The following is a 15,307-nucleotide window of genomic DNA, read 5'->3' as shown; positions in this document are numbered from 1 at the left end:
GAAACACACCCACATGGGAACAAAAAAATGGATGGGCTTATCCATTCAACAGCACTTTTGTTGAAAATGACTTATGAATATTAATGATTTCTGCATGTGACGCTCCTTGTGAAATAAAGTGACCCAAACCGCTATTGATTAAAAAGAATCATGACTTTAAAACAGCCTAATTAAAGAGATAAGCAGGTCTACAGTGCACCTAACAGGGAATTGCATTGGGACTCTGAGTAGTAAAGCATCATGGTGTTAATTGCCCAGCTGTCAGATTCTTCAGCCTAGCATTTTCTTCTAATTTAATCTTATTTAACAGCATTCATTCCATGAAGAATAACACAATAGGACTTATTTTCACAGGCCTGTCTTCACAGAGTGTGTGAAATCCATGGCCAGTAATTGGGCATGTATTAAGACAGTGCCATGGCAACGTTATTCACAAGCCCCAGGACAAAAATGCTGCACTTTACAAAGAACTATAGTGAATATTATGTAACCATTGTGCTGTAGCTAATATATATATATATATATATATATATATATATATATATATATATATATATATATATATATATATATATATATATATATTTTTATTATGTTTTAACATGGCAACACCAAAAAATAACTTTCCTCACTTAGGTACAGTACATGAGGTCTGGATGTGTTTTTTCATTTTGACAGAAATCTACTTTACAGCAGCTGCTGCATTAAGGTCAGACACAGATTCATTTAATTAATATACATATGTCTTTCCATTGTGGCTCTAGGATATTTGGGGCCTAATTTTGATACAGTATATAAACATACATGTATTTTGGATATGTGTAAAATATATTTGAATTTCAATTCATCAACAAAAAAAACACATTCTAAGTAGAAGCATTTCAGATTCCTTTTCTATGAGGTGTAAAATGCATCTTACAGGCTTCGAAATGGATACCTCGTGGGAATTCAGTTTAGTGTGTCAACTTAAAGAGAACATTTTATTTAGATTTAGACTCAAAGGCAAGGTATCTGGTAGAATTAATATCCACACAGTTTACCAATTAATGACTGTTGGTTTAGCGTTTAATTCAGGGAATACTACCTATGAACCCAGTCTAATGTAAATCAAAAACACCCTAAGCGGTGCTTGTTGGTCAGGCCTTTATTGTGACAGCCTGTATCAGTATTCAACCTTAACCTGTATCATCCCGAAACAGTGACCCATGAGAGACTATGAATAAACTGCTTTGACTATTCAATGGTGTCCTTTTTCACTCTGAACTGTACATTGCTGGCTACCATGTATTCTTTAAATTGTTTTTTCTAATAAAACCTCAGTTGGTCACTAGACTCAGGGAATAGATACTTGATCCCAGCACAGATAAAAGGCCTGTTGTTTTGAGAAATGTATGACTGCTGCTAGTTTTCCACACTGCTTGCTTGCTTCTAGCATTGTAGTGAAAAAAAAAAAAAGTTGGCAGGTAGCGTTTCCTTTGTAGGACGGTTGGTTTAAGGAATGGCTACTAGTAAATGTTCCTTCATGGGTATAGATTCACACAGTAATATCAGAGTGTGTGTTAAAGAATGTGCTCTGGAAATAAACAAAACCGAAACGATGAGGCAGCAAGTGTTTTGTTATCCCAAACCGAATCTGCTTTATAAGCACAGCTTCTTTACTTGAATGTTTTTTTTGTTTTGTTTTGTTTTCAGTAAGATGTTGCCCATTGGTGCTTACTTTAAAAAAGAAAGAGGGTGGGGGCTGCATGGCTTCTCAACAAGATTAACTATACAGTACATGCCACAAAATTAAACACAGTGGGCATTTTTCAATGGTCATAAGAACGTAATAAAACCTGCCTAATAGATAACGTCTGATATTTATCACAGTTTAAACTGTAGTTAACACTCATGACATTTAGTTGTATCTGTCACGTTTACAGCAATGTAGACTGCACGGCCATACTAGGTCACTTTTATAACGTCATTCTACAATAATAAATTGCTAATGATTTTCTTTAGTGGCCAGCCTGCTCTCAGAGCTCTGGCCCATCTGCTTCCCATTAAGCACTTTAATCTGGGTGATAAATAGCTTCACACATAGAGTCGCTTGCGGCAGAAAAGCAGCGGCTCATCGAGACAGGACACAACCTTTGGACACACCCCTTAACCAAACATTAAAACATGTCAAGCTTAGGTTTAACTGAGAAAAAACAGCATGGCATCTACATTATACAAGCATGGCTCTGTCAACATTATTTTAGATATTTTACATCACACTATACATATATAACAAATTGTCTTTGTTTATGATGGTCTTGCTCTTGCTTTATACTGACAACAAAATTAGGGTCACTGCCATCACTGCTAGCTACCACACTGATTGATGGCCAAGTCTGTTGCCTAGTTTCCAATAAGAAGTTACTATTGCACATCTAGCCCATCAAAATAATTGTATTGAATGACCCATTTATAGAATAATCAGACTGGTTTTAATCTATAGTTTTAGTTACTGTGTGATCAATTCTCAAGTTCAAATCATGTTTTTAAAAAATACAATTTGCCCCAGTTTATTTCTACACTCACTACCATTTCATTTGTTTTATGCAGTGCTGTGATATTATCCCCATATGAAAAGAAAAATATATCTAACATATTAACATATCTCTGAAATACAACTAAAGTGCAATTTGTTTTGGTCCACTTTGATAAAACAGCATTTTAAACACACAGTACAAACTGTGACCTACTTATGCCATGGGTATGTGTCACACCTAGATTTAGGATTGTTTTACGCTAACATTGTGTTTGCTTCTCATGTGTACCTGCAGGGTGTTTTGAATGCTGCATTAAGTGCCTGGGGGGAGTTCCTTATGCCTCGCTGGTTGCCACCATTCTGTGCTTCTCCGGTGTTGCACTCTTCTGTGGTTGTGGCCATGTGGCATTAACAGGGACAGTGTCCATTCTGGAAAACCACTTCTCAAAGACCGTCAGCGACCATGCTTTCCTAACTGAAGTGTAAGTTTTATAATCCTCTTGATTGGGAGGTGAAAGTCTTGCCTTTTAAATAAAAAAAAAAATATTCTTGGGAAGTTTTAAGAAGGAATGTGTCTAAAACGCGTGCTTTATATACAAATCTGAGTTAACACAAAAGTATTTATTTTTCTTGTAGACAAAACATGTGGGAAAATATGAGTAAATAGCTCTAAAGATACTGGGACATTGTCATTAATTTTCAGTTTTAAACTGTTATAGCATAGCATTCACCATATTATAGTAGCAGCTTTATTATTGATTGTCAAAAAAATGGAATTAGCATACGTGACTGATTGCTTGAACTCGTTTGAATTATCTTTTTTATGAACGTAAAGTAAAAAAAAAAACAGGGAATTTTAAAAGATGTCAAAATGTAATAACCTACATTATTTAATTTTCATGTCACCATATGGGAGATTACAGGCACAAAACATGTGCCTTTAACATGCTGTTGTAGACTCCTTAGGGACTGTAATCTTTAATTTTTCTCCATGTATCTGACACATCATAAAGTGTGATGCTCATGTCATAGATCATTAAGCAGGACATTAAACACCTGTTTTATCTGATATACTGTCAAGACTACACATTTGTTTCTCGGATATTTGATATAGATATTAGAGAGCAGGTAAACAGATTGCCCCTTGAGATTCAGTAATGGATATCAATGTGGGTATTTTTTTTTTTTTTTTTTTTTTTTTTTTTTTTTTGCAGAGTACAGCTCATGCAGTACATCATTTACGGAATAGCATCATTTTTCTTCTTGTATGGAATCATTCTTTTGGCAGAGGGTTTCTACACCACCAGTGCTGTAAAAGAACTTCACAGTGAATTCAAAACTACAGCCTGTGGACGATGCATCAGTGGAATGGTACAAGACTAATTATACATACTGGCACTAATTTATTAGTTACTGCATTTATTTATCTATCTATCTGTCTGTATTATTTTCAACAGATTAAAATACTTTGGATCAGAATGAGTGTTTTTAATAATTTGGTAACACTTAATTGCATGTGTGGTCACACAATAAAATATACAATCACATGTGGAAATACAATGGACGCTAGCTACCAAAAAAAAATAAAAATCCTTTTGCAATGAAGTATTTTGTTTTTGCACAGTAACTACAGAAGCATATACAGTCAGTCTTTGGGCTCAGCAACAGCCTGAAGCTGCTATGGACGTATTTGTTTGTTTATCAAAACTGTACAGTGCTGTATTATCACTGCACATTAAATGTTAAATAAAACAGAATTATAAACCTTGCAGATCTTTTCATTTAAACTGGTAGATGATGTTCCAAAAAGTAACATTCTACAGAGAGTCTGCAGAACCTTTTCAATGCCGCACAATAATTGGTATGCTTGTCTTTTCCCAGTTTGTGTTCTTGACCTATGTGCTCGGAGTTGCCTGGCTGGGTGTGTTTGGCTTCTCGGCTGTACCTGTCTTCTTGTTCTACAACATGTGGTCGACCTGCCAAGTCCTCAACTCTCCAATGGCAAACATGACCTCTTCCATTGAATCTATCTGTGTGGATGTCAGGCAGTACGGTATGTATTCCAGCCATTCTTGTTTTGAAAGTGTTCATCATGGGCATTACTAGTGTGGTATAAATGTTTTACATGAATTCACAATTTTAGTTAACAATTTGAATAAGACAAGTGATAATTTAGGCAAAGTAAACAAACATTTATTACTCTGAGGAATTCCAAAAATCACAACACCTGTGGAGCTTAATAACTTGGTACCATACTTCATTCCAGATTTTATTTTTTTATTACATGATATAAAAATAGTTAGCAAGCCAAAATTTTATGCAAGCCAAAATTTGAAGCTTGTGTTTAAAGACTCAATTTTCCTATGTAAGACATAGTTTTGCCTCATGTAGTGTTTTTGTTCCCGGGCACATGTTGGGTCAGATTTCTAAACTACTAATACTTTCATTAAAAATAAATAAATAAATGGCCTGAAGCAAAACTAGATACCATTAAGATTGCAATTTTTCTTTCGTGGATCATGTCCCTGGGTGTGTGGTGTATAAATAAACATACTAGTGTGTGGTGTGTAATCAAACATAGTGATTCGTTGTTCAAGGTGCACTTAAAGTTTATATTTAGTTCAAGTGGAGACACGACATGAACAGTCCCCTCAGTCCTGATCACCGCCATATAAAAGTACAGTATCCCTGTGGCTTATCCAGGTGGGATATATAGTACACTAATTAAATTAATCCATCTTGACATTGTAACTTTGTAATTCCCCTTACAAAACATGGTTACTTAATGTAATTGTGTGCATATTTTTAAAGGACCAAGTAACCCTTTAATTTGAAATTTGAAAACTAGACAAATGTATGTTAAAATATTTTATATATATATATATATATATATATATATATATATATATATATATATATATATATATATATATATATCATATATAAAAATAACGAAAGTTTTTTTTGCTTGAGAGAAAAAACAAACCGGTTATCTTATTTAAAGGTAATGAAGGTCAGAAACTCGCCACGGGAATTACGTTTTCTGGTCTTCTGATTCTGCCTCTCAGGCAACCCAGATACCACATTTGCTGCAGTTACTGTTCTCTTGTGAATAAGAATAAAGATCATGTCTACACTTAAATACACAGACCCTTACTTTTTTTCTTTCTTTTTTTGTTTTACAGGAATCATTCCTTGGAACGCAGCTCCTGGAAAGGCCTGCGGCGCAGTGTTAGGAGAAATCTGCAATACAAGCGAGGTACGATTGAACCATTGTTCTGCACCGTCTGGTGCATCCTATGTTTTACTTCTAATTTGTTAAAACAATACCTTTGTTGCTTTTATTATAGTTCTATCTGTCATACCATCTGTACATCGTGGCCTGTGCTGGAGCTGGTGCCACTGTTATTGCATTGGTGAGTAACGTGTTTTACTGTAATTCGCTACACTTCCTAATTCCAGTTTTCCTTTTCTGTTAAGTGTGGAATAAAATGCCCCCTTCTTATTTGACTATTCTCTGATTCATAACACTGATGAAAACATTTATCTACTTAGTGGTTGATGCGGTGTATGTTCAAAGAGTAAGTATTCACTTGAATTGTTTTTTTTTTTTTTTTGTTTTTTTTTGTTTTTACATTACTCTTACAATATTGTGGTGTTTGCAATTATTTTGAGTGGTTCTAGGTTCTGTTGATCAAATACTGAGTTAGTATCTTTTGCCTCTAAATCTCCAGACAAGCTCAAAGCAAGCAGAAATGTAGACCAAGCCCGTGCAACTGAAAATCATTACAAAACAATGCAATAGTAAGGGTAATGCTAAAAGGAAGGCACATTACATTTGAAGTTACTCTTTAAACATTTAAGCAATTACTGTTACAGAATTGCTAGGTCCAATCGAGAAGAGAACATTTGAATACAGCTTTTTTGATAATTGACCAATATATATTTAGGCCTGCGGACAGCTTTATTATTAATTTTTTAAATGTATCTAATACATATCAACAGTCCTTAATTCACTACCCTTAGTAAGTAATATATATTATGAATATATATATATATATATATATATATATATATATATATATATATATATACACACACACACCCACACACACACACACATACATAATGAAGGAGCATTTTATAAAAAGTACAGAAATAATTGGGATTACAGTATACAGTATAACTGCTAATAGGGACAGTTGGTAAACCTAATCATTCACGTACTGGTAATCAAGCTGTTGAAATAACGCTTAGTTGTATCACTGGGAAAGCAAAAAAATAACACTCCCAAAATACCGCAGTGCCCCGTTTAACCAACACTGGTGTGTTACGTGAAATAGAGAATTCAGATCTTCACCTGCACCATAATCAGAAAAAGTATCCCCTTCCTGCAGTGTAAACTTACTGTATCTAAAAACCAGCAGCAGCATAACATCGAAAACCTTGTCTGGAAACACTGAGCACTGTCTTACATCCCTGTATTTTGTTCTCTTCCACCAGCTGATCTACATGATGGCTACCACATATAACTATGCTGTTTTGAAGTTTAAGAGTCGAGAAGACTGCTGCACTAAATTTTAAGTTGTATTAAGAACACAGTGCAGAGTTTATGAAGCTGCAAAGAATAGACTGAGCAACCACTGACATCATGGACTAAAACAGAACATAGACAAATGTATTTTACATAATGTGTAAATAGCAAAGTGCACACAACATTTAGCATTTATTTACAGGGACTGGCACAGTTTGAGATTATCAATAGAAAGGTATGGCATCTGGCTGTCTTCATCAGATACTCCAATATCTTTTTGGTGTTGATTGTAACAGATTACCGCACCACTTTTCCTTGATTTTTATCTCCTCAATTTACTGATAACTACTTACTTAAATATTTAAATAGTAGTTGCAACTGTTAATAGGAATGTTCATGTTTTGTCCATTTTTTTTTCATACCTGCCATTAAATATGTTTAAATGTGCCACTATTTTTTTGTTAACCTAAGACTGCATGCTTTTATTTTTCACTTTCTAAATATATCTTTGTTAATTAAGTATTTAATTTTTTTCTTAAGATTTTGAAAACTGTAGTTATTTTTTTTTTCTTTATACACATAAAATAAACATCCTTGTGTTAAAAAAAAAAAAAAAAAAAAAAAAAAAAAAGTTTTTGGTCTCCATTTTTTATGAATCTTACAGGATCCACATTGGTATTTATTTCAACACAAACAAAAAAAAACTGTAGGGTAGATTAGTGCAGATTTAATGTGTTCTTACTTTGCATTTTTGCGTGCCTACCAAATCCAGGTTGGTAACTCACGTTGTGGCTGGTGCCATTGATGTATCTCTGTACTTTGTATTAACTAACCCCCATTACTCTACAACGAACTAAAAAACAAAAACGCATGCAACTGTTTAAAAAAAAAAAAGAGCCAACACCCTTTAACTTCAGTAGCTCACAATATTAGGGTGCTTATTCACACGTAACATGTGTGTGTGTGTGTTTAATTAGCCTGTCTAGTAGCTTGCTTTGCATCTTGACATGCTCACTAGCCATCAACCTCACCCTTCTTTTCCAGATTCACTTCCTCATGATACTGTCAGCAAACTGGGCCTACTTAAAGGACGCAAGTCACATGCATGTGTACCAAGACATCAAAATGAAGGAAGAGCAAGAGCTGCAAGACATCCAGTCCCGGTCAAAGGAACAGCTCAATTCTTACACATAAGGGCATTACATAGTCTACATTCACCAACCATAGTAATTCGACAAGATAATGTTCAGATATGATAACTATACAAACTGCCCCCTGCAGCGCAGTGCTAATGTGGGTCCCCCTAACAAACTAATGCATAATGTTGCTTTCTGCACTAACTCTCCTGGAAAAGTTTGTAGGAACCTCCTTTTGTGTTAAATTTTCTCTCTCTTTTTTTTTTTTTTTTATAAAAAAAAAAAATTCAAAAGTATGCCAATTCGAATATTTCTTTTTGTGTGTGGACTTGTACCCTTTCTTAACCAGCCTGCACTGGTAAACTTAAAACATTGCACTATTTTTTACTTAAAAGAAAAAAAAAACATGTTCAGCTGCTTTACGGCACGCTCTTCTTACTTTAGCAAATTTAACAGCTGCTAAATCAAAAGAAAAACAGTGTAGCTTCTTCTGGGCTTAATGTTCCTTCATCTTTCATTAAAGATTATATTCACAATACAATATATGCGCCTTACACATGAACCGGTTTAAAGGGGGAAGAGAATGAATAAAAATTAGTGCAATGTGTTATTTCTATATGCACGATTGTCATTGTATGTTTAGTTTTGAATTTCAAGTTCAAAAATCAACCCTGCATGCATTCCTGTTTGGAGGATTGGGGGTGGGATCTAGATATATAGATTAATACACCTTTAGCATAAGGCTTCGGGATAATAAGATTTTCAGGATTTCAGGAGGTTTTTTCTTTTTTGGTAGGTTTTTCTTTTTTGGGGCACCTCCATTTGATGTCCTTTTTCCATTTGTTTGTATGTTCCATGTGAACACTCAGCATGGGTAAACAAACATTGATGTAAGACCCAGAGGAAAAACTACCCCGGCATGTAGGAAACTGTCAAACTGATTTCCTTTAAACAGGTTGAATACTCTTTATTTTAATTGAGTTTATATCGTTTACCCAAGAAAATGGATAGCCGATACAGAAACAAGTTTTTTTTTTTTTTAAAGCAGAAATAAAAAGTACTTCATGTTATTGCAGGGTAGCAAAACTGCCTAACCCAATTAAAACATCTGTATGCAAGCTGAAGTGTTTAAACAGCTATAACCTCAATAACATATAAAGGGGTTTGTAGGGAAATCCATCTCTACTCCCTCACAAATTGACTGATTTTGGGCTCTGCAGGATTACAAGAAGCCTGTAGCACCTGTTTTCATTCCAGCATTATCTATGGTTTTCTCTGGTTCCTTAACCTAGCAGGTTTTACCATCTCAACATATGGCCAGCATAACCCAGGGTACTAATTTAAACTTTAGTACTGAATGGGGATTGCATCCACAACCTCCTCGGCCTTTAACCACTGCACCTTTAAGTAAGGCTGATGGAAACCATGGAGAAATGCTATTTCTTTTCAGTGTAACCTTCCAGTACCACTCCAGCTATCACTGCTAACATTCCCAAACAAAGATGGGTTTCATCTAGCTGCAAAGGCAGCCAAAAGACAGCCAAAGCAGGATGTTTGAATGTCTATAGCCAGCAACTGGCACATGGAAGTTCTAAGGCATTTCAGCCCTTGCCTGTTGTACACATAATTTGTGTTCACTGTGTAATACATGCATTTTAGAAAAAAAAAAATGTTATTGGTTTTAATGCTGCTATGTATTTGGTATGAAAACCTCTAAAATATTGTATTAATTCTTTAAAAAAAATCTCTGAAAATGTTTGTCAATATTGTTCAGATGTGTAAAGGTTAAAAAAACTGACTTGTGTTACTGATGTACTATCTGTTTTATGTTAGGTAGAAGAGATGTACTGGAATATCTTAGTGTTTAATCATTATTGCATGGAAGAGAGTAACTGTTTCTGCAGTAATACAGTGTCGTCATTTGTTCTGACAAACTATGGTAGGCAGCGTTTACGGTGGTTGGGAAGGAAATAATTACCTTCATGTCAAGTTACATACATCACTTGTACCGTCAAAAATCAGTTTAGTTTAATAGACCTTTTTTATTGCATTTTTTTTTTTTTTTTTTTTTTTTTTTCAAAAAAGTCAAAAAGGTACCAATTTTGTAAACTAATAGTAAATCAATATTTTCTATGCGTGCCAAGGGCTTCCTTGTGGTTTTATTCAAGCAGTTATTAAACATTTGTAGATAAAACATTTTGGGTTAGCATTTCTTATTATATAATGATCCTTTATTTCTCATTAGCTGTACATTGTGCAGCTCAAAGACAGTTGTTAAAGGAATAACTATTGAGCGCATAGTGTTTGAGATAACAGGTCTTCCAAATAGATCAAATCAGACAGATTAAGTTGAGGTTTTATATTAGCAAGGGAAATGGTTCTCTTAAAAGTAATCCTTTAGTTCTGGCTATTACATATATGACAAGTGTTTTGCTCTTTTCTTTTTTAATGTCCAGAATCCGAATGAAAAATGTGAAGGGCTGATGTCAATATGTGGCCGATGATACCCCAATCACAATGAAAGTCAAAGAAAAACTTAAGTTGCATTCATATAAACGTAACAGGACCATCATCATGTTGAACTAAGTGTATAAATCATTATTTATCATGTGGTAACAGAACACATCTGCAAAATTAAAAACAAATTCAGCCCATCAAGGTGTTGACAGTTACAAGTATACATCAAGTAACTTTATTATCAAGTGTTGACTGACACACAGGGCACTCACACACAAATATTCAAGCAATAAGAGGTAGGGAATTGTGTGGTTCAATTATATATGTGCTATTCAATCAAACCTCCAGTCACTGGACACCTAAAACACATTATTGCAATAGCCTAATGTTGTCCTGAAATTCTACAAGCCCTTAATTTAAATATATTTACCGGTAGAACATTTTATTAAACTGTGTTTATTGAACTGAGTGAATATCTATATTCCTTTTAATCTGGGGTTCATCATATACACATTTTCTTTATTTCTGAACATCCCAGCAAGATAATGTGTTTTTATTTTCTGTAGATGCTGCCAGAAAGTTTCAGTAATCAGAATCACTTATTTATTTATTTGTGTCTGCTGCAACTCAAAGGAAATCACCTGGTAAATGGGAAGGGGTAATAACCCTTCATTGCACCAAATAGATACTGTAGCCTAAAGGCAAGCTGCTCATTGCTTTCTTTGCTGTGAGGTAAACCCTTCTTATCAACTGCTACCCAGATGGCAAGGCAAGGCTAAGAAAAAAAAATACATAATCCTCTTTGTGGGTGGTAGCCTGGTAATATGCTGCAGGGAAGATGCAGCATCATGGTACAGGGGTACAGTATGCCTTGGGTGGCAAAAGTATTGGGACACTCCAATGTAATATGGGTATCTTGTTCAGATCTTTTTCTGCAGAGCCATATGGACAGCAGCTGATTGTTAAACTATGAATTATTTAACAATTCATAAAAAAGGGATGCCTTACTCAATTTGGGATGAACTGGACAAATATGTTAAGACACACATGCATGGTATAAATCCATAGAACTCACATTTTACTCTGTATGCATGACAATTTAAGATAAAGGTTAGAATAGTGTTTTTTTATTGTTTACATGTACAAATATAAATCACACTATGCATCTTCATAGTTAAAAAATGGAACATTAAAAAAAAAAGTCACAAAAATACAAACACATAAACCTTGTAAAATTAATACATGAACATCATACCCCGGTCCAGACAGTGACTGCACAAAAGATTCACCAGAAATCCTCATTTGCATCTTCATGTGAAATGTTAGCAATACTACAAGAAAAAAAAAAAAAAAAAAACACACCAGGAGTTTTAACTTGTTCCTGCCGATAGAAAACTCCAAAACATGCACAAAAATGACAAAAACCTTTAATTATTTTAATTCTAATTATTCTTGCTTTTGGAATGATTCCCCCCAGGATAATGAAATGGCCATAAAGTCCTCAAAAAATTAACAACTTACTAAATTTTACTATAGAAATCATGGGCTCTATTCACAATTGTTTTAAGTAATGTTTTGTTACAACCTGTTTTATTGAAGCCCATTTTGGTTAATTTGCAGTTCAAGAGTTTTGGGGGGGGGGGGGGGTTTATAAAAAATAAAGGCTTGCAGTCATTAAAATGATGTGAACAGAGCCCATTGTACCTACACAATAGCATTACAAAACAATAGAAAGCAGATAGGAGTTCCAGTCAGTGGACTCAACAGTACTATTAGTAGTTGTAAATGCCATTGTTCCACTTGCTGAATTTTATTAAAAGGTCTGGAAACACTAAGCAAAAAAAAAGGGTCAAGATGTTCACAAAGTACCTGTCATCTTTTTCATCAGATAGTCTATCATGAATAGAGCTCTGCTCTGCAGCCTCCCTCCTCAAACTCTGAAAAAAACAGTTTCAAAATGACAAAGATTGTAAGTATTTCCACCAAAGATTTGTCTTTATTAATATACTAATTGTATTATTTCAGAAATTAACAAAAGTGAATATGCATTTCCATTAAACAGTTATGTTCCCCACAATGCAAGCCTTGACATGTTTTTGTTCCATTAAGCAGCAGTAAAAACAAAGACTGGACAAGAGGACTACTGTTACACTTGGGCAAGGCTTCCTATGATAGCGGAATCTTTTTTAAAAATAAATGAACCACAACCAAGAGCTGAAGCCTCAAACCCCCAAAACTGCTGATGACACTGAAAAGTAAAAGGCATTAACAATGTAAAGAAATTGCAGTCCCCGAGAATTCTACAATACCTTTATATGTAGAGCAGTAGTTGCCACTTTCACGCAAAGTGCTACCTAGCTTCACAGTGTACAAGGTTTTGGTACAAAACTGCTGCAAGCAGTACTGTACCTGGTCCAGTTCTGGCTGTTTATGCTGCTCGACTATTTTCAGGTACTTTTCAACAGGATCAGCATTATTGCCTGAAGAATTGTCTTCTGCTTCAGACATTTTGGACTCTGTCTTCCCCACTTCTGTTTCTCCTTTTTTGTCTTCGTGCTGTTGTGCATTTTCAATCAACTTCTAAAAACAAATCAATTTATTTATTTGTAAAAAAATAACAACAAAAAAAATACCCCTTGCATAACAGATCACTGTTGAATTTAGTACAAGTTTTGTAGTAATACAAAAAAAAAAAAAAAAAAAAAAAAAAACATGCAACACAAATTGTCCTTACAAAAAACTTGAACTATTACTGTTCATTACAAGCAGATTGAGCTCCCTGTTTCCATTTAAACTTGGAAATAACAAATTACAAGTGTTTGAGGATAACCATTTATCTCCTCAGGTCTTATATGCGTGGATCATCTTGGTTAGGGATCTGTTCTCTAGTGGTTTGTGGCCACAGGATCTAAATGGAACCCAACAACAACCCATATTAAACATTTTTGGACAGTAAACAATTGTTATTTCTAGATGGAAGGCTGACTTTGTTGAAGCAGTTTCTAATGGCCACACATGCACTGGGTTGTTATCTCCAGCATGTTGCAGCATTTATGTTAACCTTAAACAACCTAAAATTGGCCGAACCCAGTGAATCACACAAAACGGTCACACTCCTGGTGAAGCGATAGGACCAACATGTTTTTGTCAAAATATGGCATGTGTGAATGCCTTAATAGCTAAGCAAAATAAATGGTTTGTCCCAAATCCTCTGGATGCAATTTGGGTAAGTTTAATTTGACTTAATATAAACATTTGAGGAAATGTAAAACACCTGACAAAGTCAGTTTCATTAGAACCCACCACCTGCGCTTGTTTTTTTTTTTCTTATTCGTGGACACAGACCAACACAGATGTCTCTGAATGAGGTTGCTACCTCTCAGTTCAGATGGCTAGGCCTTGTATATTATGAACTCACTCTCTCCTGCTCTAGTCGTTCCAGTTCCCTCTGCTCTCTCTCCCAGGCTGCTTGCCTCTCCTGTATTCTTTTTTCTTCTCTATTCATTCTTTCCAGTTCCCATTTTCTCTCTTCTTTTTCTTTGTCCTCCCTCTTCTGTCTCTCTCCCTCTTCTTTCATGTTCTGATCTATTGCTGTAAAATTATAATGGAAAGATTTTTTTTTCTCCTCAATTTAAAACTGAAAATGATTCATATCACACCAAGGGGCAAATCCTTTCAAGTCTTAGATATTGCCTTACACATAATGATCATGTGAGGTAAAAAACAAAACAACTGTCTGCTTGTTCATCAGTATATAGTGATATGTATAATAAAAGGCAGTTCTACAAGTACAGAAAAACATTATGGTTTTCAATACAATAAAGGTTTCCAAATCGATCTCCCAACATAATCTTTATTTGTACTGTTATATTAAAAATAAGATACTGATGGACGACACAGAATTAAATAGTCCAATCTTCTATGGATTGAACCATCGGCCCAAATGTTGATTAGAGCAAACGTTTCTTCATCCCTGCTGCAATCTGGATCATTGTGTGTCTCAAGCAACAAAAATATGGCTAAACAGAATTATCAAAAACATCACTTGTGTAAGTGAAACCTTCACACAGATGTGGCTGTTTGTTATTTTGTCGGCCGCCATGCATTTTGTCTCGCTCAACCCAGATCAAAGCGTGTCAACCCACATCCTGAGGTGGGTCGCTGGGGCCCGGGTACGACCAGGGTATGTAGTTTCACACCACGCAGGATTGTGACTTGTGTAGGTAGAACCCGGGTCTGGACCCGGGCAGAAGTGCCAGTGTGAAAGGGGCTTAAGAGTAGGGAATTTGATATTAAAATCTTACTTAATACTCTTTTAAGGATTTTGCTAATGTATTATTTATATACGCTCAGTCATTTTAGGCAGTGTTTCAATCCTGGGAAAAAAAAACTGTTACTAATGAAGCACACACTGATTATAACATTTCCAAAAAGCTTAATTGTGTTGCTGTTGGATGTAATGGGCACTGAAATCGAGATTTTGGATGGGCACTCACTGTGGTCTTGCTGTGAAGTAGCAGCTACTGGCTCTGGGGTGGTGACACTGAGCCTATTCATCTGGTCCTCAGATTGATGGGACACATCGTCCTCAAGCTGCTCTGGAATGTCACTGTGATCTAAAAAGAAAGTAGCACAATGGCCTCTTTATTTTCTTACTATAATGGA

The 15,307-nt window shown here is 35.1% G+C and overlaps 2 protein-coding genes across 5 annotated transcripts in view; one reads left to right on the top strand and one right to left on the bottom strand.

Annotated features, from left to right (window-relative positions):
* LOC121320658 (neuronal membrane glycoprotein M6-b-like) overlaps nt 1–8,481 on the top strand; it is a 44,956-nt gene extending 36,475 nt beyond the window's left edge. For 2 of the 3 annotated variants that reach the window (XM_041259190.1, XM_041259189.1), the window contains exons 2-7: nt 2,811–2,997; nt 3,730–3,886; nt 4,397–4,568; nt 5,701–5,774; nt 5,866–5,931; nt 8,094–8,481. In XM_041259190.1, the coding sequence (XP_041115124.1) occupies nt 2,811–2,997; nt 3,730–3,886; nt 4,397–4,568; nt 5,701–5,774; nt 5,866–5,931; nt 8,094–8,243 (806 nt within the window). In that variant the 3' untranslated portion in view covers nt 8,244–8,481. Of the gene's footprint in view, nt 1–2,810; nt 2,998–3,729; nt 3,887–4,396; nt 4,569–5,700; nt 5,775–5,865; nt 5,932–7,018; nt 7,587–8,093 lie in introns of those variants that run through there. The other variant, XM_041259191.1, reaches the window with a different exon arrangement.
* Nucleotides 8,482–10,211: 1,730 nt separating this feature from the next.
* The window catches only part of LOC121320657 (oral-facial-digital syndrome 1 protein homolog), a 30,468-nt gene continuing 25,372 nt past the window's right edge, over nt 10,212–15,307 (bottom strand). For both annotated transcript variants that reach the window (XM_041259186.1, XM_041259188.1), the window contains 5 exons: nt 15,139–15,258; nt 14,061–14,233; nt 13,052–13,222; nt 12,512–12,579; nt 10,212–11,973 (listed from right to left, as the gene is read on the bottom strand). In XM_041259186.1, coding sequence (XP_041115120.1) covers nt 11,928–11,973; nt 12,512–12,579; nt 13,052–13,222; nt 14,061–14,233; nt 15,139–15,258 — 578 coding nt within the window. In that variant the 3' untranslated portion in view covers nt 10,212–11,927. The remainder of the gene's footprint in view (nt 11,974–12,511; nt 12,580–13,051; nt 13,223–14,060; nt 14,234–15,138; nt 15,259–15,307) is intronic.

Source organism: Polyodon spathula, chromosome 9, assembly GCF_017654505.1.
Source record: "Polyodon spathula isolate WHYD16114869_AA chromosome 9, ASM1765450v1, whole genome shotgun sequence".
Classification (NCBI taxonomy): Eukaryota; Metazoa; Chordata; class Actinopteri; order Acipenseriformes; family Polyodontidae; genus Polyodon; species Polyodon spathula.
The sequence above is the reverse complement of the archived record's forward strand: the minus strand, read 5'-3'. Positions and strand labels throughout refer to the sequence as shown.